This window comes from Pavona decussata, unplaced genomic scaffold, assembly GCF_977016875.1.
Source record: "Pavona decussata unplaced genomic scaffold, jaPavDecu1.1 SCAFFOLD_329, whole genome shotgun sequence".
NCBI classification, from domain to species: Eukaryota; Metazoa; Cnidaria; class Anthozoa; order Scleractinia; family Agariciidae; genus Pavona; species Pavona decussata.
Genome location: NW_028145717.1, coordinates 1,200,898 through 1,226,263, shown reverse-complemented (window position 1 = coordinate 1,226,263; position 25,366 = coordinate 1,200,898). Strand labels below are relative to the sequence as shown.

General features: G+C 38.7%; 2 protein-coding genes across 2 annotated transcripts in view; both read left to right on the top strand.

The window, feature by feature from the left end:
- Positions 1-541: 541 nt before the first annotated feature.
- The window catches only part of LOC146453607 (uncharacterized), a 36,165-nt gene continuing 11,340 nt past the window's right edge, over positions 542-25,366 (top strand). Inside the window, exons 1-16 of the mRNA XM_085096422.1 lie at positions 542-676; positions 2,283-2,428; positions 3,523-3,768; positions 6,976-7,140; positions 7,267-7,380; positions 7,870-7,995; positions 9,285-9,381; positions 9,602-9,820; positions 10,230-10,606; positions 10,875-11,042; positions 11,600-11,710; positions 12,397-12,516; positions 12,939-13,029; positions 14,306-14,680; positions 15,246-15,380; positions 16,592-16,825. Coding sequence (XP_084952548.1) covers positions 607-676; positions 2,283-2,428; positions 3,523-3,768; positions 6,976-7,140; positions 7,267-7,380; positions 7,870-7,995; positions 9,285-9,381; positions 9,602-9,820; positions 10,230-10,606; positions 10,875-11,042; positions 11,600-11,710; positions 12,397-12,516; positions 12,939-13,029; positions 14,306-14,680; positions 15,246-15,380; positions 16,592-16,825 — 2,794 coding nt within the window. The 5' untranslated portion in view covers positions 542-606. The remainder of the gene's footprint in view (positions 677-2,282; positions 2,429-3,522; positions 3,769-6,975; positions 7,141-7,266; positions 7,381-7,869; positions 7,996-9,284; positions 9,382-9,601; positions 9,821-10,229; positions 10,607-10,874; positions 11,043-11,599; positions 11,711-12,396; positions 12,517-12,938; positions 13,030-14,305; positions 14,681-15,245; positions 15,381-16,591; positions 16,826-25,366) is intronic.
- On the top strand, positions 24,302-25,339 carry LOC146453609 (uncharacterized). Its single transcript, XM_085096485.1, has one exon. The coding sequence runs from the start codon at positions 24,302-24,304 to the stop codon at positions 25,337-25,339; it is 1,038 nt and encodes a 345-aa protein (XP_084952611.1).

The window sequence follows — 25,366 nt, the reverse complement described above, 5'->3', positions numbered from 1 at the left end:
CGGAGTAAGTGAGTGTCCACCAGACCGGCAAATGATTCTCACGTGATACATTGTGATATAAAATCTATTCTTACATTAAGCTGCTCAGTTATCTTATCACAAATCTATTAGCTGTTATGATTAAGTGGTAGTTAAATTGCGCTGAAACAACTTCAGTTTCAGTGCTATGTTTATAAGCAGCTGTCGTCCAGAATGCTTTGCGCTCTTTCAAATTAAGGCGGGAAAACTTCTTTTCTAGCTGTGTTATCTCGCGCTTTAGAATGGTCAATACTTTGATTAGTAAAACAGTAAAAATTGCACGATATTATTCATGATGAATTTTTCTTGTTCATGCAGACAATAAAGCCATATTTTTTATCCTTCCAAACAAAATGTGAGGTGTTAAAATTTGCGCTGCCAAAAAATGTCACAGGTGAGGTGTCTATGCCAAGATTTTAGTTCTTAATTAGTTTACTTGTAAAAATGCCATCATTGTTTTAGAGGAATTGATACACCCTTGCTAACGTATGAGAAATCACGTGGGTTGTCAAACAGGGGTTATAAAACAGCTCGTGTATAGGTCCAAGTCAAGGATTACTGCTTTAGATTTCCCAATATTGCTGCAAGATGGATCATTGGAAAATATCAGCATTGGTGTTTCTCTTATACCTTGGGAATTTTGCATCTACCGTGAAAGGTAAGCTAGAGTACCATAACGTTCATGTTCATTCGTAGACATCGAAGTGTTGCGAGACGTTTCGAGACGTAATTTAGATTTCGTTTGCAAGGAAAAGTTAAACATGCATTTCAATTATTCTTTTGTGACTTCAGTTTCTGTTTTTGGTTGATAATTTGAGGAAATGTTAGAATTTTACTAAGTAAATGGACATCAAGGACACGCCCCCCCCCCCCCCCCCCTTTCCCACCGCACGAAGATCCCAAATTTTCTTGCATTGCCACGAAGACGAAACAAAAACATAAAACGCGATGAAATTTAGTTCTTTCTCAGACATGTCCGTCGTCTTCTAGAAGTACTCATGAAACAATAGCTTTTCGTACCATTTATAAAAGGATATGTACAGAGATTTCCGGGTTTTACCGAACCTGCGCTGTCCTTGGAGAATTCCAATCTTAAATTCCGTTTGAAAGATCCGACAACATTGATACCGAATTCCGTTATTTGTTTCGTGTAGTTCACTTTTGCAAAGTTAACTTACCTCTTGGTTCAAATAATACAACTAAAATTGAAGTTGCGTAGACAAGCATGTTTTGCAGTTACTTGGCAAGACAACAGATGTCAGCATCCATTGAAATTGGCAACGATAACACGTTTGTAGTTAACCTATTTATATAAAAATCAAAACTGTCTACAAGCCGACCAAACTTGCTTATAAGGTTTTTATTTCAGTTTACCCTCTTGAAGCATAACTTTCAGCACAAGAGCATTCTTTTGGCAGACAATCTTCTCTCCTTCCCGAGTACCTTAAATGAATAGCGAATATTTACCAACTAGAGGAGATATTTCCTCCTATAGCGTTCTCAAAATAAAGACTGTACACACTCCCTTTCCAATTTAATAGTCTTACCACTAAATATGTCACCTATGAAGTTCAACAGTGGAAATTAAATAAATTCGGTGAGAATATACCATGTAATTTTGCTAAACGGTTGCAGGATTTTATGGCCAACTAAGAAAGTCTTATCTGAAGTCTCAATCTATTTTGGGTTTTCCATTTTGGGTTTTACGTTTCATGAATAGTGTGTAGTATGGGCTAGAATATTTTGACATTCGTCAAAAACATTGAATATGTAAACGCTGCTTGGAAGGATTCTCAATCATCATTTGGGAATGGAATAGCCTTCATTGAGGCAATTATATCTCAACGTTCGTGACTTGTTTATGTAGCCTTAATATATTTCTAGCAAATTTGCGACCTCTACTCTTTTAAAAACAATTAATGGGATTTCCTGCTGGGCTGGTACAAGTTCTTACTTGCAGACTGAAAGGTTTTGTTCTATTTCGGGTTCATTGTTACACGAGTAGCTTGTCAGATTGCAAAACAGTATGGTGCCTGATTACTTTCATGTTCTGTAACATGATAAGAAATTGATTTTGGCTTGTTTTACTTCTGTACGTGGTGCTCTCTGTGATGCACAATTTATTCCACTAAATTATCATTATTATTTTTAACTATCTTTCCGTATGGTGCACCTTTACTCCCACTAACAGCACCTCACCCCCTTCCCTCTATTCTCTCCTAAAATACAATATCTTCAAACCGGATTATCTTTTGAATCCTTAGGTGTCACCATGCAGAGAGGAAGAATAAATTCAACTGAGACACCACAGGGGTGGAACTGCAACAGCGGCTGTGATGTTCCTGATCACTGTACATTGCCACGTTGCTCAAATGTGGTATTTCCTCAGACGTTCAGTGGATCGGGAACGGTAAGTTTATAACTCTAAGAATGACAATGAGCTCCATGGTGATTCCGGGGCAACTTGCTGTTTATCACATCGATGGGGAAGTTAATTTTCTTTTTTTCGAACCCCAGGGATATGTAATGCGAACGAATTCCCCTACTGAAATATACCGTGTCCAACAACTAGAAAGGAATTTGGTGTTTTATATACAGCAGGAAATCTAGTTTTCCTACTATTTTGATGCTGCAGTTCATGTTATTTCACAGATTAATGGGACACATTAAACAAATTTTCGCTTGATTCCGACAAATATAAGTTTGTTTTTACATCGAATGAGAGACAGAATTGTTTGAAAAAGGAAAATATATTTGCCATTGCTGGGTTACAGTCATCAATTGAACCTCAAATAAATGAATGGAACATTCAGTCTAAGATTCTTCACTTGCCTTGTTACGTTAAGTAAAGATAATCTTCGTAATCCGTGAGTGAATAAAGCATACAAAAAGCACACGAATCCTGTGAAATACAGAACTGTGATTGTGTACCAGTCATTAGCCTACATTTCCTTGCATGTATTTCCAAACTATAAGGCTCCAGTAGAATCAAGTTGCATGGTCTCTTAGAAGGTTACAAGTTATTTTATGTAGGGTCATTTTATTCTTAGACAAAAAGACAAAAACGGCAAAAACAAACCGTTCGGAATAGAGCGTGGCAGGGATAGTGAATGGCTTAGGAGAAAACAAAACAAAACTGAAATAAAACAATAAACGATGCCATGTGATGGCGGGTGGTGACAAGGGGCCCCTAAAAAGTTCTCTCGCAATACACGGAAAAATCTATTCAACTGAGCTTCTTGACGACGTCAAAGGAAAACAGTGATTGTTTTCCAATCATACAAGCATTATTATAGTTATATTTCTAAGCAAACTTCGGAATAGTTGTTGTTATCATTTTGAGACTCTTTTGATTGTGGAAAGAGGGCAGAAATTAATGTATAACCTCAATTGGCATTGCTCCCGGCCTCAATTTGTGAAATCCAAAGAAACGAATCATCTTTATTTGTAAGACGTTACTCTCCTGCTCAACGTTCTTGTACTCTTCTACCTTTCAACTTTTAGGTTCGTGTTTTTGTGTCACAGAGTCATGAGGATTCCTCTATTGTTCATTCACCGTCAGCCTATTGGGCAACCGAGATAAATACCTCAGGATTTCAGCTATGTCAGCGTGCAACAGGCTCCACAAATGGCACAGGAACAATCAACTGGGTGGCCTTTCAAGACAAACCGGGAATATCACATGGAAGTTTAACTTTCAGTGGAACATGGACAACAGAAACCAAGTGTGATAAAGTCACCTTTTCTCAGGTTAGAGAATAGAAGTGACGTTAGAGCTAACGATATATTAACTGTTCAATTTTCACGTTGCCCGTTTGACGCTTAAAACCAACAGGTCCGCCTGCCCTGCCCAGTTAGATCAAGTAAACAGGTGTTCCATTTGGTGTCAAGTGTTGCCCTTTCGGATTTCCTTACCATATTCCCTTTTATATGAGCCAACAACCAAGAAGAAAGAGCTATCGAATCTTACAGAACCAATGTTTCACAGGGAATGCCATCAATGAAACTTCCTCAGCAGTTCTGTTAACTTATGCACATACTCAATGTCGTCCCATTCTAGTGCGCACTAAAAAGCAATGCTTATACCTTCAGCTCAGGAAACTACGTCATTTGATGGCAACAGATATCACTTAAATGGTGAAATTCTTATGCAGACTCTCCAAAACTGGGACTTGATCTCAATGATCGAGAAAAGCAGCACCGAGAAAAATAATAAAAAAAGACAACAATTTTCTCTAGGTCCCAAAACGTAAACATCTTATTCAAAAATTGAAAGTGAAATTATTTTCCGGCAGCATAGTAAACAGACCTACAGGAGAACGCTGATAAAAAGACGTACTAAGCATTTACCCAGCAACTGAAAAGTAAAAAGCATCTTCTGCCGCACAGAAAATTACTACCATCATCAGAGGAAAGTGCAACTTTTACCGTTATACTCCCGAAACTTTTTAGGGAATGGAAAATTAGAATGAAAGTGTGCAAAACAGTGCAACATAATAATCAGGAAATCAGCACAAGTGGAAGATGCTTTTCAATTCTACCCTAAGACCGTACTTAAGAATTTTTGTCTTCTGAGTCAAAGTTTAGAGACACCTTTCCTGCAGCATATAGCACCAGGAATACTGTAATAAAGTACGCCAGAAGTTATCCACAGGCTAACCTATTCAGAATTGACCAGATATATTCAGCAAAACAGCAGTATCACGGTACACTTAACACTTGAATACTTCCACACTTGTACTACACCTGAAAACTGGACACTTGCACTTGAATATTTCTTTTTGCATCGAAATATTCCGGAAATGTTTTCTGCTTAGTAGCTTTCATTTGAAAGGTAACGTAGTAGTATTTCGTCCTATCCACAAACTCAAACGTAGAACGACTCTTAGGCCATTCATATACAATATTATGAAGAACTTCGTTTGATCCATAGACTCAAAAGCTAGAACCACCTTGCGTCGTTTATACTCAAGGGTCAGAATGAACTTCAACAGCGTAGAATCATTCACCATTAGTAGGAGTGTTCAAGGATATGTTATTTATATAATGCTCTATCTTGACTAGTTTTCAACATCACCTAAATTTAATTATCAATAACGAAAACAGTTAATCTCTATTGAGAAAAGATTATGGACCTCTAAAACGAATTTAATTGTCGCATTTAACCCAAGCTAAATGATATTCTTTTTGTCAACAATCAAAATAGCCATAAGAGATTTTATCCAGAAATAAACCCTATTTGCGTTTTAGAATTAAAAAAGTGTTTTTTTAAACGATTATCAAGGATTGACCTCTGACTCGAATTTTATGCTTTGATGATCTGCTTTGAGTTCATTGAGAAATCAGTAATGACAGTGTTGTTTCTGAAAGCTTCTCAGTGTTTTTAGGATTGAGCTTAAGTTCTCAATGTTAATTGCGTGACATTGAAAGTCATACGGTTATCAAATCAAAATACAGCGTTTTTTGTTTGGGTTTTCATGGAGTTACCACCATGGGCTCATACCAATCAATGAGTTGGTCTACTATGGATATGACGCCCGTTTCTTACATTCTATCCAACTCTTCTTTTAATTTGTCTGATAGAGCTGTCGGAGTTCTGTCTTTAGAACAGTGACTTGGAACGGTTTCGCATCCTCTTTGAGTGTGATAATGTAGCTTTTCTTCATGACGCCCAGTCAACTGAACAACTTGGATTGTTTGTTTGCTACGTTAGTCTTTTAGTCATAACTGCTGAAGCTGTCGAGTCAGCTTTAGACGTAAAGCTGGGTCTCTTCCTAACAGAGGTCTCTCTAAATTTTCTATCAAAATTCACTTGTTCTCGAGCAAACGTTTCTTGCACATGTCACTCTGCTGTGAAAGTTCAGTTCAGTTTCTGGTTGTCTTGCTTAGCAATGGGGTTCGTTTCAGATTGTAGTGCAGGCGTGGCGGAATTACGGTTACATCTGCAATTGTATCCACTTTAAATTCGGCTGATTACCGATTCAATGTAACCTTTGCTGGTCATGAATCTCCTGCACCTCGTTGAACAGCAGCTAGTTCAGTAAGTTCACCAAGGAAGAACTCGTTATCATGCTGTATTTCAGAGAAGTTCATCTCACCCACTGTCTTACTGATCGAGATCTGCAAGCTTTTGCCCTGTGACCCACTTTGGAACTCTTTGTGTATTTAGATTCTGTAGCTAGACAGAGTCTCTGCATGTGGAGGGCCAAATCATCGTGGAAATTTTCCTTCAGCTGTGGGAACGTTTGTTGCTTTTTCACTATTTCAGAGGAAGGAATCCAGTTGCAAATGTCCATAGAGTTTTTTGTCTTCCACCCTTACGACAATGCTATCTCGGATGAGATCTTGCAGATTCAGTGCCAAATTCACAATACTCGTTCAGACAATACCAATAAGTAAAAGAATGTTCCCCTGACTCATATTTGTTCGTTAACTGAGGTATTCAATTTTGCCTCAGTTCCTACACGCAAGAAGATAATTGTCATAACGAATAATCGGAGCAGCACAAAAAACCCAAGATGTCTATAGCTGTCTCTGTTTCATTATGTTCAGAATTCTCCCACACACCGATGGCTGTTTGTTGCGGAGTGGGTCTGTGGGTCGTCAAGAGCTTACAAAGGGCACCCATACAAGTTTTAAAAAAAGCGCGGGAATAGTTGATGACAAATGCGGAAAACGGACAAAGATTCCAATCCCTGAAAACGAGAATGGATTTTATTTTCCACGTAGTCCTAACAACGAGTATGGAAAGACTGGATACATTGGCCGGAGATTGTGTCAGGCGTTGAAGGTCAGCGAGGGCACACCCCCATTGAAATTTCTGCCTCCCTCCCGTCCACCTTTGTATTCAAGAAAGAGTTACCTTTCAGAAACAATTGATATTCTTTCAAATAATCGGCATTGAGCACACGTATAAATTAAATCATCATTTGACTGATGCGAAAAATTGTTTTGCAGAGCTTTGGTGGAAGACCTACTGTGTTTGTCACCGCTAAATACTCTCGAAGTACTAAACCCAATGATGCCGTCTATGTTTGGTTAGAAAATCTAGAAAGTCGGGGATTTGAAGTCTGTATACGAGAATTATTGCCTTTTGACGGAAAACACCAGGACACAATTGTGGTAGGTCGCTTCTCTGACTACCATCCTGTACTTGCAGTAACATCAAAACGTACACTAATTTTAATTTACCTTACTAAAATAGGTGGAAAGACTAGTTATAATAATGGACATTTTTCTTTGTTATAGGACTGGTTCGCTTTCCTCGGCAATGGCTCTCATCTCAATTTTACGATCACTGAAGAAGCAGTTTTTCCTAACAAAGGCAAACCCTCAGCTAACGACAACTATGGATTCTGTCAGGTAAGTGACAGCTGTCAGTCACCTCGCTTCAATATGAAGCAAATTAGAACTTGCCTTATTATTATAATATCATCAATATATGTCACTCAAAGTGACATTACCAGTTGTGATTAGTATTTCTATTCTTTTATTAATATCAATACATTACCCAGCAGGCACAAATTGATAATAAACAAAATACATTATGTCAAAATATTCCTTTGCAGAGCCCTCTGAAAACTTACAGCTCTTTTAAGTAAATTATTAAACAAAATTGGGTAGTAAAATGAACTTTAATAAAACAAATATAAATAATTAGATAAATAATCAAATAAAGAAAAAAAAATAAAAATAAAAAAACCTATAGTTACTAAAAAAAGTTCCTGAAAAAACTTTCTTTCCTAATGACTGTTTGAGTTACTTCACTATTAGATAAGATTAATTAAAACTTCCGTATTGATTTATAAATCTAATCAGTTGTTTGTTTATTCATTGATCTATCGTTTTCAGGAAGTGCTTTTTAACACCACGTTCTATGCGTCACCAGTTGTCCTTGTGTCCGTTCATCACCAATATGACCGTCAAGCGAAAAGCTTCGTTCCCCCAGAAAACAACATCATCACGGCCTGGGTGGAGGTATGATATTATCAGCTGTCGTATTTTAGCTCTATGAGACGGGATTTTGCTGTGTGAGAAGGGACCGGCTGCTCTAGACAAGTGAAATAATCCTCCTGTGGGAAGGGACCCTAAGAAAAGAAACAGAATGCACTTTCTCTTAAACTGGGTTTAGCTCCTTCTGAATAAGACAAGTTAAACAATCCTCCAGTGGCAAGGGACCCAAAGAAAAGAATCTGAATGCATTTTGTTGAAAATGGGTTTAAACTACTAAACTACTCAAGTGAAACAATCCTCTAGTGGGAAGGGACCCTGAGGAAAGAATCAGAACGCATATTTTTCCAAAATGGGTTTGAACGACTGAACAAGACAAGTGAAACAATCCTCCTGTGGGAAGGAGGGTATCAGAACGCACTTTGTTCTAAATGGGATTGAAAGGATGAACTAGACAAGTCAAACAATCCTGATGTGGGAAGGGACCCTAAGAAAAGAATCAGAACCCACTTTGTTGCAAATGTTATTGAACGGATAAACTAAACAAGTAAAAGAATCCTCTAGTGGGAAGGGACCCTGGGGTAAGAATCAGAACGTAATTATATTCCAAATTGGGTTGAACTGCTGAACTAGACATATTAAAGAATCCTCTTTTGGAAGAGGAACGTCAGACTACAATCAGAACACAGTTTCTTCAAAATGGGGCTGAACTGCTGAACAAGACCAGTTAAACATCCTCTTGTGGGAAGGAATCCCGAGGAAAGAATCAGAACGCACTTTGTTCAAAATAGGTTTAAACTTCTGACTGGACAAGTGGAACAATCTTTTTGTGGAAAGGGACCCTGGGTTAAGAATAAGAACGCAATTTGCTGCAACTGGGGTTGAACGAATTATCTAGACAATTTAAACAATTCTTCTTTGGGAGGGAACTCTGAGAAAAGAATCAGTACACAGTTTGTTCCAAATGGGATTGATCTGCTGAACTAGGAAAGTTAAACAATCCTCTTTTTTGAAGGGTCCCTGGGAAAAATCAGAACGCAACTTGTTCCAAATGGAGTTGAACGGATGAACTAGATAGGTTAAACAATCCTTCTTTGGAAGTGGACCCAAGAATAAGAATCAGAACGTACCTTGTTCCACATAGGGATGAACCGCTGAACTAGCTAGACACGTTAAACATTCCTTCTAGAGGATTTGGATTTGGACGTTGGAAAAAATTCAAATTATTTTTAAAGTTATTAATTATAAAGATCTGGCTTTTTACCTAAACATGAAAAAGGGAGTAAGTGTTATCATAGTGTTATCATTTTTTGCAGGAAGTTGGCCTTAAGGGTATGAAGATTTACGTAAAAGACTTACAGGGATCAGGAAGCAGTCACGACCCTTTAACAGTCAGCTATGCTGTGATTGGAGGTTGGTTTTTCATTTATTATATTTAGATATTTTTTGTGTATTAATTAACTTCTTAATTAATTAATTTATTTATATTCATTTATTGCAATTTTACCACAGTTATTTATCTTTACTTACACTGCCAATAAGCAAGATATTCAAGAAATCTCTCATTTTACACGCAAGTATGACATTAAAGAAAATATTTAGTTATTTTTTAATTGTTGTTTTTTTTTCACAGATCTCAATCCCTGCCTTAATGTGCATTGTCCACGGTTTGGAGTTTGTAAGACGTACAGTGCGCATGACGCCCGCTGTGAGTGTTTTGAACAATGTCCCTCCTATCAGGATCCAGTGTGCACTGCGAATGGAAGAACATACGACAACAAATGCTGGCATGAGTTAAGTTACTGTAGAGGACTGGAAAATAACCTTGTGTACCATCCAGGAAGTTGTGAAGGTAAGAGAGATACTCTATAATAATACCTTGCATGAAAGCTCCACAGAAGACCATATTATACAGTTGTACATTCTCCATTAGTGAAATGAGAAACTTGTACTCTGCAAAGAACTCACTCGGCTATCTGCAGAATATTCAAAGGACAGCTAACAACAAAAACGGAAGCGTAATAACCAAAAAACAGGGTCTCGTGTGCCAGACCACAAGTTAATTGGGTACGTGGGACCTACCAAACCGGTGAGAGGTTAATACCGAACTATAAGTTAAAACAAAAATGCGATTTTAATCAACACAACTGTCACTGTAGCAACTAGATCACATTGCAAAAGGTGCTGCAGATCAGATACCAACCAAAGAGTGAGTTATTAGTTTGACCAATTAATGTTATACACATTAAATTGTTTACCAGGTTTTCCAATTGTTCGAGGCCGAGTAGAACTCCTCCATGTTCCAGAATGGACCGATTCCAGCTGCAAAACAGTCGCTTTTCCTCCATACCGCTTCTATCCGGACAAACAGGTTCACGTTCAAGTCACCGTTAATCATATGAAACTTAACGATTCCTTAACAGTCCACGACGCAGTGACATCGTGGAGTGAAAATATCAGTCCCAAAAATTGCACTGTTTACGTTATGCAAACTGGGAGAAAAAAGGAGAACTTGAACCCATTTGCAACTGTCGACTGGATCGCGTACCAAGGAGCCCCACAAGAGGGCTTGACTGGAAAGATTCAGCTGCAAAAGTGGTGGTCTGGGACAAACTGTGCAGATGTAACTTTTCCCAAGGTAGGACGTAAGAAAACAACATTTAATAAAAATCCAAAACCGCACTCTATATACAATCAGCAATTATCTAAGTGTCAATCATGACATAGTTTTGTTCTGTGTAAAACAACTATTTTTAAGTAGTTTGGAATCGAAATATATAATATAGATAAATACGTTGGATGTTCATTCTGCCAGGAATCTCAGGAAACTGTAAAAACATTTAAATATACTTGTTTACTAACTGATTTCTCTATTTTCAACTACCTCTTTTCTTGTAATTTTCTAGGACAAGTTTGCTGAAGCGCCTGTGATTCTTATAACGTCAGAACATTTAAGGACAGGGAATGAGTATGATGCCGCTCTCATTTGGCTCGAAGATACTACAAAGAGTTCTTTTAAGGCATGCCTTAGAGAAATGCAGAATTTTGATGGAAAACATGAGGATATTAACGTGGTATGTTCTTAGCTATAGGTGTTTTGTACAAGGCTACTACCATTAATGTTCAATTCCCTGATTGGTAGAAGTTGTTAATACGTTTTGAGGAATTTTTTAGGCAGAAGTGAAAGTTGCACAAATGCTACAGCGTACTATCAAAAATTTTACAAAATAAGAAGCTCTAAAAAATATATCATTATTACCTAAAAAAGTTAGATTCTTTCGTTTTGAAAAAAGTGTTATATTAAGCTTTTCCTTATAAGTTTCTAAGAACTTGGTGAAAGGAGTGATCATGAGTTCGAGATTCAGGCTGGAGGGCTGCACTGTCCGGTTTTCAAAAAGTGGCTTTTTGTACCACGTTGTCTAGCCGAAGGTAAAAAAGCATACTTAAGTGATAAAACGCTTTTCCAAGCAAGACCTTCTCTAAATTAACTTGGCTTCCGAGTATGCCTGTGTCACTGACTAAATAATACATTCACTTTCAATAACACGTCTCGCAGATTTGGCAGTGGCTTCTCACATTTATTTTTTGGTATTCAGGGGTTCTATTTAAGACTGTTATTTCTCTTTGACAGAACTGGTTCGCGTTCGCCAAACTCCACAAACCGCTGTTTAACGAGCACGGAACGATCAGTTTTCCAAACACAAACCCACCAACCGATGAAAACAACAACGCATACTGTGAGGTAAGAAAAACTTCACTGCATCCAGAAAGCAAGGGCCTTAAAAATTAAAACGTACGTGGCCAATTTCTCAATGGAGGAGTTGTAGTTTGCATGGAACTCTTTTGCGGAATATGCGCCCTGTGCAAGACACTGTAAAATCGAGTTTCGCGGTATGATATATACGAATGGAGTCCGGTATGATATCTAAAAGTACGTGGATTTGTATTTCCTATGGCAAAGTACATACATTCATCATAGGTTCTTACATGCAGCCCTGTTTCATATCTGGCCGTGATCAACTGCTGTCATGTGATGTTCACGCTTACCGACACCACATGAGATGCAGTGGAAACTAATAGCGTGCCATGGTATTTTAAGAAAACTGTGTCATGGAGCCTCGTCTAATAAGATCTTCTTTTCCTATGTAGTCATGAACTCTGTATTAATTAATAATCAATGGCCTTGAGCAAAGAACGAGAAGAATTACTTAAACAAGATATTCAGAAAAAAAAAAAAAAATGAGCATATATTTCTATAAGCAAATGACTGTAAGAGATGAGACGAGAATGAAAATAAGATGGAAAGACGATTGATATTACACGCATATGTATAAATAAATAAACAAATTAATTAATTAATTTATTTAAAGTAAAAAATAAAAGACAAAACAATAAAACCTGTTGTATTAACATTTCTTTAATTTGCAGTTTGTTTCATTTACAAGAGCTTACAACTCAACGCCAACGATTTTAATATCCGCTAATCACAGCACGACGGCCAGTGGAAACTCGGTTCCGGTGCACAACGGCATCACAGCTTGGATCGAGGTAACGCTTTGTTTTATAGAAGCAACTTTTATATTTAAGTATTACGAAACTCTAACTATATCAATGAAAAATAATCTTTCAAGAAACTGTGTCCGGCATAACGAATCAAAGGGAAACATTGGAAAATATTTTTCAACTTGTTGACGTTTTTTTTTTTTGCTTTTCTATATTAAAAATATTATTATTATTATATTGCTTTTTTAACAAAGCCTTGTCAGAGACAAAATCTGTGAGTTTGAAAATGGTGAAAAAAAAATAAATAAATAAATAAAGAATTTGCAATTCATGTTTCAGCCAGGCTAGTCAGTTAATTACGAAATAAATTATTGAAAATGTTTTGTATATAGATTTATTGTTCGGAAAAAAACTCTTGACGCCAACTAAAGAAGCAAGTAAGCATTAATTAAATTTTACTTCTGCAGAACATGAATTCCTCTGGCTTCAGAGTCTGTGTCAAGGAATTGTACCAGACCAGATATGATCCACTGTCAGGTAGTTATGCGGTGCTTACAGGTCAGTAAATACTTCTTGTTGCCTGGTATATTCAACTTAATAATGCATAGTAACCTAGAAAAAATAATACTGCATTATCATGAACAGGACGATGAGAAGTAAGATGTGTAAAATACGGATCACTCAGCAGAAGCAAACGAGAGGAACAGAATTGAGCCTCGGTTTTTAATTAATTCCATTTTAGAGCTTTTCGATGAAAAACGAAAGTTTGGTCATTGTTCAAATTGTATTCATGAATACTGTATATTGATATGTCATTAGGTTTATTAAGGACAATAGGCCTTATCACGGTTTTCGACGCCATTTTGACGGGTAGGCAAACAGGCTTGAAATAACAGTGTTTGTATGGAAATCCGATGTCGAATAATTTTCATAAAACATTGCTTCTGAAAAATTCATGAATTGGAAACTTTTGGCACTAGGAAAAGGATTTTAATGGAGGGATGTAGCTGTGACAAAAAGCGTCCAGTCGTGTTTTGAACTTTCCATACATTTGTCTGTATAGCGAACCAGGCGTGAACTGCTACTAAAAATAGTTCGTGGGGAAAAATACAGGGAAATGTATGGAAAGTTCAAAACACGACTGAACGCTTTCTGTCACAGCTACATCCCTTTAATTTTTTCCTTAAAATCCTTTTCCTAGAGCCAAAAGTTTCCAATTCATGAATTCTTCAGAAGCGATGTTTTATGAAAATTATTTGACATTGGATTTCCATATAAACACTGTTATTTCAAGCCTGTTTGCCTGCCCGTCAAAATGGCGTCGAAAACCCGGGTAAGGCCTATCGACGGCCGGTTTTTGGCTAATAATGATTATTATGCATTATCACAGGGGTCCCCAACGACAGTTTTCTCTCAAATCCTTTGCAACGCCATTCTAGGCGGCTATTTGGAGTGCCTTTAAGCTCTGTAGGTTCATTTTAGGCCGCGCTATAATATTTTTATCTGTTCGGTCATTCTAGGGTTAGGGTTAGGGTTAGGGCTAGGGCAATTATGTCCACTTCTCGAAAACCTTATGTCTTATTTCCTTTCCGAAAATCTTACCTGACCTTTCTTCGGCACCCGAAACCAAATTTTTATCAATCCGAAAACACTAGGCCTTAAATTTCCCATATCACAAACGTTCGAAGTGAAAATTCCCTTTAGAAAATTGCAGGGATTAAGGGCCTCCCGAACAGATAATTTAGCGAAACGATCCGTTGGGTGCCCCTGTTATCAGTTTTATACTTTGGTTATTACGGTTCTGGATTTTATAATCTCTTCTAATAATTTGCAGATGTCTGTGACCCTGACTGGAGTTATTTCAATGGATTTTGTTATTATACAAGTGAAACATGCACAAACTGGACCACAGCGCTGACAAAATGCCGTCAGGAAAACTCAGTCCTTGTTGATGTTAACAATAATGAGGAAAATGTGTTTTTGCAACATCGTCATAATGGCGAAAAATCCTGGCTGGGATTGAATGACATCTCCACAGAGGGTAGCTTCACTTGGGCGGATCGTGGAGCCGCGAACTTTACAGCTTGGGCTAAAAATCAACCAAATAATTTTAGAGAAGAAGACTGCGTGCACGCACTTGGCGTGGAGCACAACTACAAATGGAATGACGTCAAGTGCAGTGACTGCCATCAGTATACTTGTAAGAAAGGTAGGCTGATTACAAGTGAAACTGGTGAAGAATTATCAAGAGACACCCGTGACCAAACAAAATGTACTGAGATTCAAAGCGTGACGAAAGAGAACGGGACATTTTGTCAACAGTGTTAAGTTATACGGGTGCCTTTATCGTTTACAACAGGATACTTTACATTCTGAATAAATAGAGTGAGGTACCGAAGATGACAGTTGTCTAGTTGCGCGCACGTTCAAATTATGGTAATGGCTTAGAAATTGTGTGAGTCCCTGCGAAACAGTGGTTTTCTAACAAGATTGTTTGTGGAAAAGTATTCCGAGAAGAAAATCTACTTTTTATTTAATGGAGTGTTTTTGTAAGGGAATAAATGACTCGAGTACTGGCGAAGGTAGAAAGAGGAAGTCTATTTAACAACAGGCCTTCGTGTTTAAGACCATCAGTCGTGTATGTTTCCACTTTAGAGAAACCGAGCAGTTCTAATACACAACTGCTGTTACTGCTGTTTTGGAATAAACAAGTAACGGTAATAGATTGCTTAAATTCTATTACTTCATTTTTAACGTTTGAAGTTATTTTTCAGATCTTAATGAATGCACAAGACAGACATCCTACTGTCATCAGTTCGCCACCTGTACAAACAAACGTGGATCCTATTCCTGCAAGTGTAACAGTGGATATGTCGGAAATGGCTTTGATTGCTATTATAAATATGCCGGTAAGTATTCTAAAATTGTGTCCGATCAAAGGATCTTTTTAAATAAGCTGAGACTTATACGACATAAAATATATTTTAGCTAGTTTTGTTAGCAAATAGCTCGCGCAGTACTCAAAGAATAGTCCAGCCCGCAAAAACATTTTCCTCTTCCTTCACTTCCCGTATCCAAGTGGCTATCTATTTATAAGGCTCGTAGCTATTCATTTACTTATCCTACGTGAAGAAGCAAGATTTAAATGCATTTTGAAACTTGTATAAAAAGAAATAAGCAACCAAATGCTTAAATGTTGTCCGTTTGGAAATATGAAATGTGACCTTAAAAAATATCATTTATTTCTCCTCTCTGCGGTTGCGAGCAACATTGAAAGAGATCAATTTTGATTGCCAACAGCCAAGCTTGTTTACTAGAGCGCTTCAGTAAAACCTTAAAAACATAACACAAACTCACTTCGTTTTGGGATAAAACTTTGGCCATTGTTAATGGCCGCTTTTAATTGAAAAGTACAAAACTCAAACTGATATCTGACAAACGGTGAGGTGACAATAAGGTATTAAAAGCTCTAGCAAAGGTGAGGGCCAGAAAAAAGGCAAGCTAGAAAATTAAATACAATAATTACACGGGCGGAAGACGGGGACGCAGGTGGGTTGATTGCTTGATTTTCCTGAAATCTGAAGTTTAAGGCTTGCAGACTGAGAGGGCGAATTAATGGATACGCCCTCTTATAAAGGGTCTTTGCCTAACTATGAAAGCGAGGCTAAGTATTTTTACTGTGAGTGAACATTTGGCCAAAAGCCTCGTGATGTTGCTTAAAGGTTATTGTCCTGAGAGTCTCGTGATTATCATACGATGGTGATCTGATTTAGTAAAGATCCAAGGTTCAATCGAGTAACCTGTGCCATTGTCTCACAACGAACTCACCCCTGTCCCCTGTGAAAAACCTAATAGAGAAGGCACCCGGGAGGGAGACATAAAAGCTTTTATTTGGTCGAAATAAAATCTATAAAATTCAGTGAACTATTGCTTGGAATCCGTCCAAAAAATATTAATGGTTGGAAAAGCTATTGCGCCGAGTTCCTTTTTCAACCGCCTTGACGGAGTGTTTGGAAATCGAATCACCCAGTCTTTCTCGTGTATGCTACATTACTTAAAAATAAGTATAGCGTTCATGTTTGCCTGTCAAACTGTCATTTTTATAATTTCTCAATTCAAGGCTTACGACATTCATCCATTCTGCAAAACAACGATAATTACCTGGGTACTTTAAGTAACTGGCTTAAACCTGTCGTCCAGAGTAAATCTTCTTACTGGAAGAGCTGTTGGCACGCGTCCGTTGATGGTTGGGCTGCATCTACCTTTCACTCCGGGTGCGATAACAAGGGTCCTACCGTGACGATAATAAAGGTCGGCCAGTATATATTTGGAGGATACACCAGTGACTCATGGAGTAAGTGACTTCATTTACCTCACAATATATTTAGTTAGTGTTAACGTGCAGTAATTTTCAAGGGTTTAGAATAACTCTTTGATTTAACTCATGGTTATGGTCCTACCATATTTGGAGTGATTATAACTCCAAAAGAGATGTTTTCAACCCCGTATTGGAGTTACCTTTACTGGATAAATAGCACAAACTTTCCTCGAATCATATAATTGGAAAATGGAGTCACAATTTGAATTTCGTATCAAGAGTACTGTCAATCACCGATGTTAAAATACAGTAATTCCTCAAAATAACATTTTAAGAAGCAATGCCTGAAAATTTCGAGCAAATGGTGGCCACGATAAAAATTACTTTTCCGTCATATTTCGTGTATTGTTAGGCACTACCAAGTTGATAATCATGATGCAGTTTATTTTTCAAAAAACTGCTTTAATTGTGCGAAAGACGGAAAAATACATTTTCACGGCCAGTGGCCTAAAAATAGCCCAAATTGAAGGCGGGATTGCTAGTCACCAAAAGATCACTCGCGTCCTAACGGAAAGAGCGGTTCGTTATATTGACTCTAATGTACTGATTTGGGAAGTGTTTACACTTCATCTGAGGTCAAATCGGCTTCCTTAGCGATCTCTTAAAACGGAAACAATCCCACTCAAGACACGCATTTTTTCAAGCTGACAAAAAAATAATTTTACCACCAAGTTGCGATCAAATTATTTTCCATGTGCCCAGTGACGAATTGCTCCAGCATTCGAGCTGTGAGTTGTCTAAGAATAGTACTAAAACATGTGTAAAAACAGGAATGGGTTTTAACTTTTACGCCCCGCATGAGTCCTTCGAGTTTTGGGAAATTTTCAGAGGTTTGTAAATAATCACGTTGTTTTAAAATTACAGTTTATGGTCTTTACGGGGTCTTCGCGTCCGAACGAGTTTCAGTTTTCTTGTCACTGCGTCTTATGGACGACCAAATAAAAACGATTAAACAACAAAATAACTTACCTATCACAATAAATACCCGCAATTGACTTTCGAAGTGCTATCAAAATATCGTCGGTCATTTCTGAGGTTCAAGCAAGTCACGCACAAATTCACCGGCAAGCCCAAAACCTGACGAAGACATATCTTCACAAGATCTCTTTCTTTGATTAAACCAAATATTTGTATTGTAACATTTTCTGGATTATAAGTCATCGACGTCGAAGAAATTTGAAATGATCAACCCCAAAGCAGTGGAAAACAAGTGGAATAGCCTTGAGTTTGGTCGACGGTTGATACTTGTATGTTGCGTGACCAAACAAATCTCAACGCAGCGGGGTGTAGTAGTAGTGCGGTACGGCGTGTAATCCCGTAGGACTTTCGTGCCGAAATTGATTTTTTCGCTGTTTTGCATTAATTTTGGGCTGAATAATAAGAATCCGATGGGGTTCAAATTTTCCGACCCCGTCTTCCCGTGTTTCTGGCTACTTAAGGATTTACTTTATGCTAATTGGATGCAAAAAACGGTTTTACGAATATCTTTGCTCTAACTCAAGATACATCGACGAAACTTGACACGAATCTTGATCTTTATGACGTACATCGTATAACTTAAATTGACTACCATGGCAACCAGCGATGACGTCAGCATTAACTACCTGCTTTTTCGGTGGCTGCCATCTTGGATCCGCCATCTTGGATTTTCGAACTCTCATTTTTCTAAAGCAAAACAGTGCATTTTTGAGAAACTTTAACTAACAAATGATTTCCATTACGAGCGATGTCCAGTTAAGAGCAGAACTTTCTTTATTTTCCTTTTTTTTTGTTAAACGCATGTACTCTTTCAGTTTTCTCATACCAAAATATTATTGACCTTCGTTAGTCCCATAGTAACAACGCACACGCTATTCGTCTTCTTTCTGTGATGTATAATTTTTTTATTTTATTTTATTTTATTTTTATTTTATTAGACTTCGCCTTCTAAAATAAAACTATAAACAGAACATGACAACGTAAACAGAAAATAAACAAGTACAGGGTTAAACAAGTACTGTACATAATACTAATGTACAGTTCCGTTAAAAGTGTTCGTACATAAAATGTGACTAACAGGCAAGGGCGCAAACTACAGAGAGATTGATGTTATTCAGCAAAACCTAGCGATTGGAATACACAAGTGTCACGGTCTGATTGGATTGCACCACTTCACCGGAGCCGACTGGGGAGGGAAGTTTGTTGGTATCACGAAGAAGACCTGGGTAAAAGCTTACATGGCACTCGATGACGACCATCCCGCGATCGACCGTTTCAGAAAGCTTGGTGAGGTTCTCATCCAAAACCAGTTAGCCAACGGAGAGCTGCCGACTCAAGTTAAAGACCTAGAGAAATTTGTCTGCCAAGTGTACTGTAAAGCGGGACCTACCACCCTTCCTGAACTTCGATGGGAGCTTTTTCGATCCAGAAACTTGGAAGATGAGATGCTGCCTCCAACGCGTACTTCCTTACTCCCACACCTCACGCGCGCAAACTTCATGGCCATGCGTGACAAATCCTATACCACCAGCTGCCCAGATCTTCCTCCCATTAAAGAGAATGGCTGGCGTGAACACCAAGGAGCATACGTTCCCGTTATGTGCCTGTCTCTCCCTGCACCCCAAGCTGTTATTGAGCTTACCAAATGCGGCTGCAAGTCAGACTGCAAAGGACGCTGTGGCTGTTTCAAAAACGGAATTCCATGCACTCCTCTTTGTAAATGCTCTGGAAAAAACTGTGCAAATCCATTCACAGATGACACACGAGTTGATGACGAGGAAGAGGATGCTGATGCTCTTAGTGTATAAGAACTTTAGTCACATTTTATGCACGAACACTTTTAACGGAACTGTACATTAGTATTACACTCGATTGCAAAAATGTTGACACCTAAAAAGCATAAACCTTTGAACGATGAGACCCAACGGATTTGAGGGTAGTGTTTAAACAACAACCTCAGTTCCATAATCAATAATTTACCATTCTCATTCTTTGCAATAAAAAGTACAGTGCTGACTTAATTCTTCCGAATAGTTTTCTACCAAATATTGCTTAAGTTCACTACCTGTTTTGAACTCAGGCAAATCGCGAATTGTATATCACTCAAACTGGCCCTTATTGGCCAACTTGGACACTTTAAGGAAAGCTTGGACAGCTTCCATCATTCACCACGTGCATCTAATTTCGGTCATCAACCGTCGATCGAGAACAGAATATTATGCAAATAAATTTAGTACACTTATACCCATAAAGCCACTGGGTCTCATCGTTCACGGTTTATGCTTTTTAGGTGTCAACGTTTTTGCAATCAAGTGTATACATAACAGAAAGAAGACGAATGGCGTCTGCGTTGTTACTATGGGACTAACGAAGGTCAATGATATTTTTGTATGAGAAAACTGAAAGAGTACATGCGTTGAACAAAAAAAGGAAAACAAACAAAGTTCTGCACTTAACTAGCCTCCCACGCAGTCGTTTTTAGGGGACTCGTATTATACGAGAGCCGTAAAAACGACTGCGTGGGAGGCTAGCACTTAACGGGACATCGCTCGTAATGAAAATCATTTGTTGGTTAAAGTTTATCAAAAATGCACTGTTTTGCTTTAGAAAAATGAGAGTTCGAAAATCCAAAATGGCGGATCCAAGATGGCAGCCACCAAAATAGCAGGTAGTTAATCCTGACGTCATCGCTGGTTGCCATGGTAACCAATTTAAGTCATACGATGTACGTCATCAAGATCAAGATTCGCGTCAAGTTTCGTCGATATATCTTGAGTTAGAGCAAAGATATTCGCAAAACCGTTTTTTGCATCTAATTAGCATAAATTAAGTAGCAAGAAACATGCGAAGACGGGGTCGGAAAATTTGAACCCCATCGAATTCTTATTATTCGACTTACAATTAGTCCAAAACAGCGAGACAATTGATTTCGGCACAAAAGTCCTACGGGAGCGATTTTTCGGACATACCGGACCGCACTATAGGGGCAAGCCTGCCGTGACAATTTTTAAACAAAAAATAAGAAATGGTAAGTAAAAAACCTTACTTTTCTTTATGGATAGTGTCAAAAAATGAATCTTTTAAAATTAAATCGTCTATCATTTCTTGATATGATTAGAAAACAATGTATCAATTGAGTGACGTTGTTCCCTGGGGGAGGGGGACAGATGTTCCGTGGTTATTCCATCTGCAACCTTCTGCTTCAAACAGAGCGTTTCGTGGTACTTACACTCGGTGAACTACGACTTTACTGCAGTCACGTACTGTTTTATTACTCAAGTTAACAGTCTAACCACCTCTTCCAGGTAACGTTATGTATACTCTAATGATTTCACTGATGCGATGAAACAACCATAGTTTACACTAACAACCGCGTCGCACAGGACGTTTTTTCTTCCGTCTAAAATTGTGGCAGAAGTAGTTATAAAAATGAGGCAATCCTTTAACTTTGCCTCATGTCCTTATTGATAAAAAGGCAATAACTGGTGCCATTCAGAAAGCTAACTTCACGTGCTCGAGTATAGGTGGTGCAACTTCGACTATTTTAATAGGAGGCCTAGGGAGTGGCTTACGATTGTCTTGTTGTCCTGTGGTCGTCCTCTGCCGTAACATAAAGTACACCGTGAAAACGAAAAATACCTTAAACAAACGCTTTTCAATCGTAGGGCACTAAATAGAGTTACATGTCAATGGCTATCTGTGATTGATTACACTTGAATTACTAACAGTTCAGTTAGCTAAAAAGAAAAGATCACTCCTGAAAAGTACACTTCTTACCAAAGGCGACAATTCTCTGAACGTATGGTGCTTTCTTTCTTACTGTAATGTCGGCTGTTGGGATATCAAAGTGCTCACAGAAGTCCCTAAGCATTTGAATGGCAAATTTCGACAACTTTGAGTTTGCAATAAGTTCGCAAAGGTTATGATTGTCAAAGCAGATTGGGTGCACGAGTGCAACATCTAGAACTGATTTGACCTCTTACCTACGCTATAGGCTTCCTCGTTTTAATTGGTCGTCTTCGATTTCGCTATCGGTTACCCTTTCTTCAAGTGAGGCTAGTCTAGAAAAGAAACTTGAAAACTGCTGACTTGTTAGAAACTCAAAACTGGAAAATATACGAATCCTATTGCTGGCTCTCGCAGTCATCAACTGACACTGCGTCTACCTTTTGGCCGGTTGTCTCACCAATGAGAAATTTGCTGGACGAGTACTCCTTCTGATTTTCTGTGGATCTAGTTTGGAGAACTTGACTAGACTTTTATCCCACTGGCAAACACGGTTGATCTTAAGGAGACGTTTCTACTGTTCGCAACTTCCTGCATGTGTGGTACACCACCAGACTGCTCTTGGAGCCTTTGTGCATATCCATACACTGCTCTGTCAAGAAGAGTCTCGTGCTCAAAAGCGCGTTCGTGTCTGCCACAATCCAGGTAATGCTGTGAAGCAGAAAAACGTCGATGTCTTAATGCATCCTTCCTCGGGACATGAGAAAAGAAGGCTATGTGATTCATCAGCAACTGACTCCTTTTCAGAGTTAGAGTACTTCTGAGCGTCTTCCATAGAGGTTGGACCCGTGGCTTTACCTTGAGAAATTGCCCCTCTTTGGACTTGAATGGCATTCTGTGACATTGGGGACCTCTGCTACCTGAGCAACGTCAAGTTTTGCGAGTGGTATGTTCAGAAGACAGAAAATGAATGAATGAATAAACGCTGTGACATTGTGTGACATTGGGGACCTCTGCTACCTGAGCAACGTCAAGTTTTGCGAGTGGTATGTTCCGAAGACAGAAAACGAATGAATAAATGAACGCCTTCCATAAGTTCACACTTTTTTACATGACAGTCTTATGTAAATAGCAGTAATATAAGTCTTTAAAAATTACATGTAACAGAGCGACATGTACAGACAAACGTACAGACAGACGGGCAGATAGGTATTGTTGCTTTGTTAAATTCAAACCGCACAGCTGCCTTATGACTGCTGAATTGCTTTGGTGCTAGCGACTTTGATATTTTTACCAAAGACATATCTTTAATCCGCAAGACAACTTCGGTATCCTCAGAAGACTTCATACTCTCCATCCCCAGGTGATGCAGCAAATGCGTGTAGTTTGGGCAGACCCCTATGACAAGATAACATAATTATTATTCCCCTTTCGTGTCTCGTTTACGATCCCTCTCGCCCACCCAAAAGGAACATCACTTTTTTGTTTCGTGAAAACTAATCGAATCAATTTATGTTAATTAAAGCTTAAAACAAAAGATAAATTTTCCCTTAATTTGATTATAGTGTTTACTTCTCGGGGTTTTCTAGACTTGTCCATTTCGTGCCGTGTGTGGTTGAAAAATAGTGATCATTTGTATTGTTACTGCAATCGGTAACGTTTAAAATATTTAAAAATTCAGGCAAACAAACTTTTTTATAAGTGACTACGCACCTGAATCTAAAGCTAGCATAACTCCACACTCGTTGAATATCGCCTGTGCACACGCTTTGCTTAGGCCTCTCTCTGCTTTTGGTTTCTCCCCGATGTCTTCACTTTGATTGGACAAAATCGAAGGTAGTTTGCATCTGTCAGATGACCGCTTCCATCCGATGCCAAGTGATAATCAGTGTGATGGGCAGATTGCGAATTGCTCAATAATTATTAGTTGAGGAAGAGAAAACATTCCTGCTCTCGCTAGTGTAAGTTCCATTTCAGTATCTATGTCGTAAAACCCACTTGAAATTTTGACTTGTGGCCTGTGACATCCCTGTCACGGCTCAGTAATGGAACACATTCTATTGATTTCTTTCTATCTCTTCGTTCATAACCACATTGGCGCCCCACAATCGCTAAAAAGGAACAAGTGCTTTCCATAGCTCGCTCAAAGCTCATATTTGGATCAATTTTAAATACTGCTTGATAAGACGACTCTTATTGACACATATGTCAATTCAAAGAACCATGTTAATTGGTTTGTACTGCAAAAATAGATCTTGCAGATAACCAAAAGAAACAATTTTTTCCTTTTTTTCAAAACATATCTGAAGTGTAAAGTGTATTAAGACTCTAACAACTACACGCAAGCAACTGTTGTAGCCACCCCCCCACTACCGCGCGTCACGCAGTCACACAACGTCAACTTAGAGCCCAGTTAAGGGCCTCTTCATATGAGCCCGGTCGACCGGGCTGGCTCGGTTTCCGAGATCTCGCCTCTCCACTCTTTTCTTTACGAAAATGTCGATGTGTTCATATGAGAAGGCGGGCTGGCCCGGTTACCGAGATCTCGGTTTTTGCGACCGAGATCTCGGTAACCGGGCTGGAAATGTTTCCCATATGAACACTCCAGCCCGGATACCGGGACGTGTCTGTGACGAAACATTTTTAACTGCGCATGGCTTGTAAGGTCGCTGACAAGTCGGAACGCGGCTCCCGCGATCTCACGTGTTCAACATGGCGTCGTTGTGTGAAGGACCGTGTGAAGTACAAATGAGTTCGAATTCAAAGCGATTTCGCTGGGATACCGAAATGATAAGCCAGTTGATCGACTGTTTGCTTCAATACAAATCAAAAATGGAATACAGAAGCCTTGACTTCGACGCCGACAAGCAAATCCAGTACCAAGAGCTGCGAGTGGAGATGGCAAAACTTTATGAGGATGATGTAGCTCTGTTTGGTCCTGTGACAGGTATACCTTTGCCGGAAAATTTCGACAGGCTTAACGAGGAAGAGAAAACCAAAGCCAAGAATCGTGCAAAAGAGTCGAAGGATTTGATAACAAAAGGTCAGAAGAGAGTGATGGAAAAAGTGAAAGAAATCAGACAAAATTTCTCTAAAGCTGTAGTTTCTGGTAGCAGGAGTGGTAGTGGGAAAATTGTTTACGAATTCTACGATAAACTGATAACACTGTGGGGTGGTTCTGCTTGCACAGAGCCCCTTTCTTATGGTGTGGGAGGAGATGATTTTGTGGAAGACAATGAAGCTGCTCGAAGTCACCCAGAAGATGATGAAGTTAGTTTGGATTCGGAAACTGCAGGTTCGTCTGCAAGTTCAAGTGAGCTAGGCTGTAGAGATGATAGTAGTAATGAAATTGACGGTGTGGCTCAAACCAAGAAACGGAAAGGTAGCTGTGTGCCCAAACTTATTGACAATAAACGGAAGCATTTGCAAAAAACTCTGTCTGCAGCCCAGAGGGATGAGTTACTTATTAAAGAAGCTAAAGAAGATGCCCTATTTCGGAAGGACCTAGCTGAGGCCATGCGGGAATCCACAGCAAGTTTTTCCCGAAGTATTGAAAGTGTTAGTAAAGCTATGACCGATCTGGGTGCAGGGGTTTGTCAATCAATTGAGATGCTCTCACAAGCATTGCAGCAACCTGCAGCACGGGCACCTGTGAATAATAATTTATTCTATCAAAACCCAATACAAGTGAGACCTCCGGAAGCTGAGGGTGTGTATACACAGTTCTATATGCCACAAAGCCAGCAAGATCCCAGTAGCAGTGGAAACTTTTATTATCAGCAATAAATGCCGCAAAGTTAATTTCAACCTACA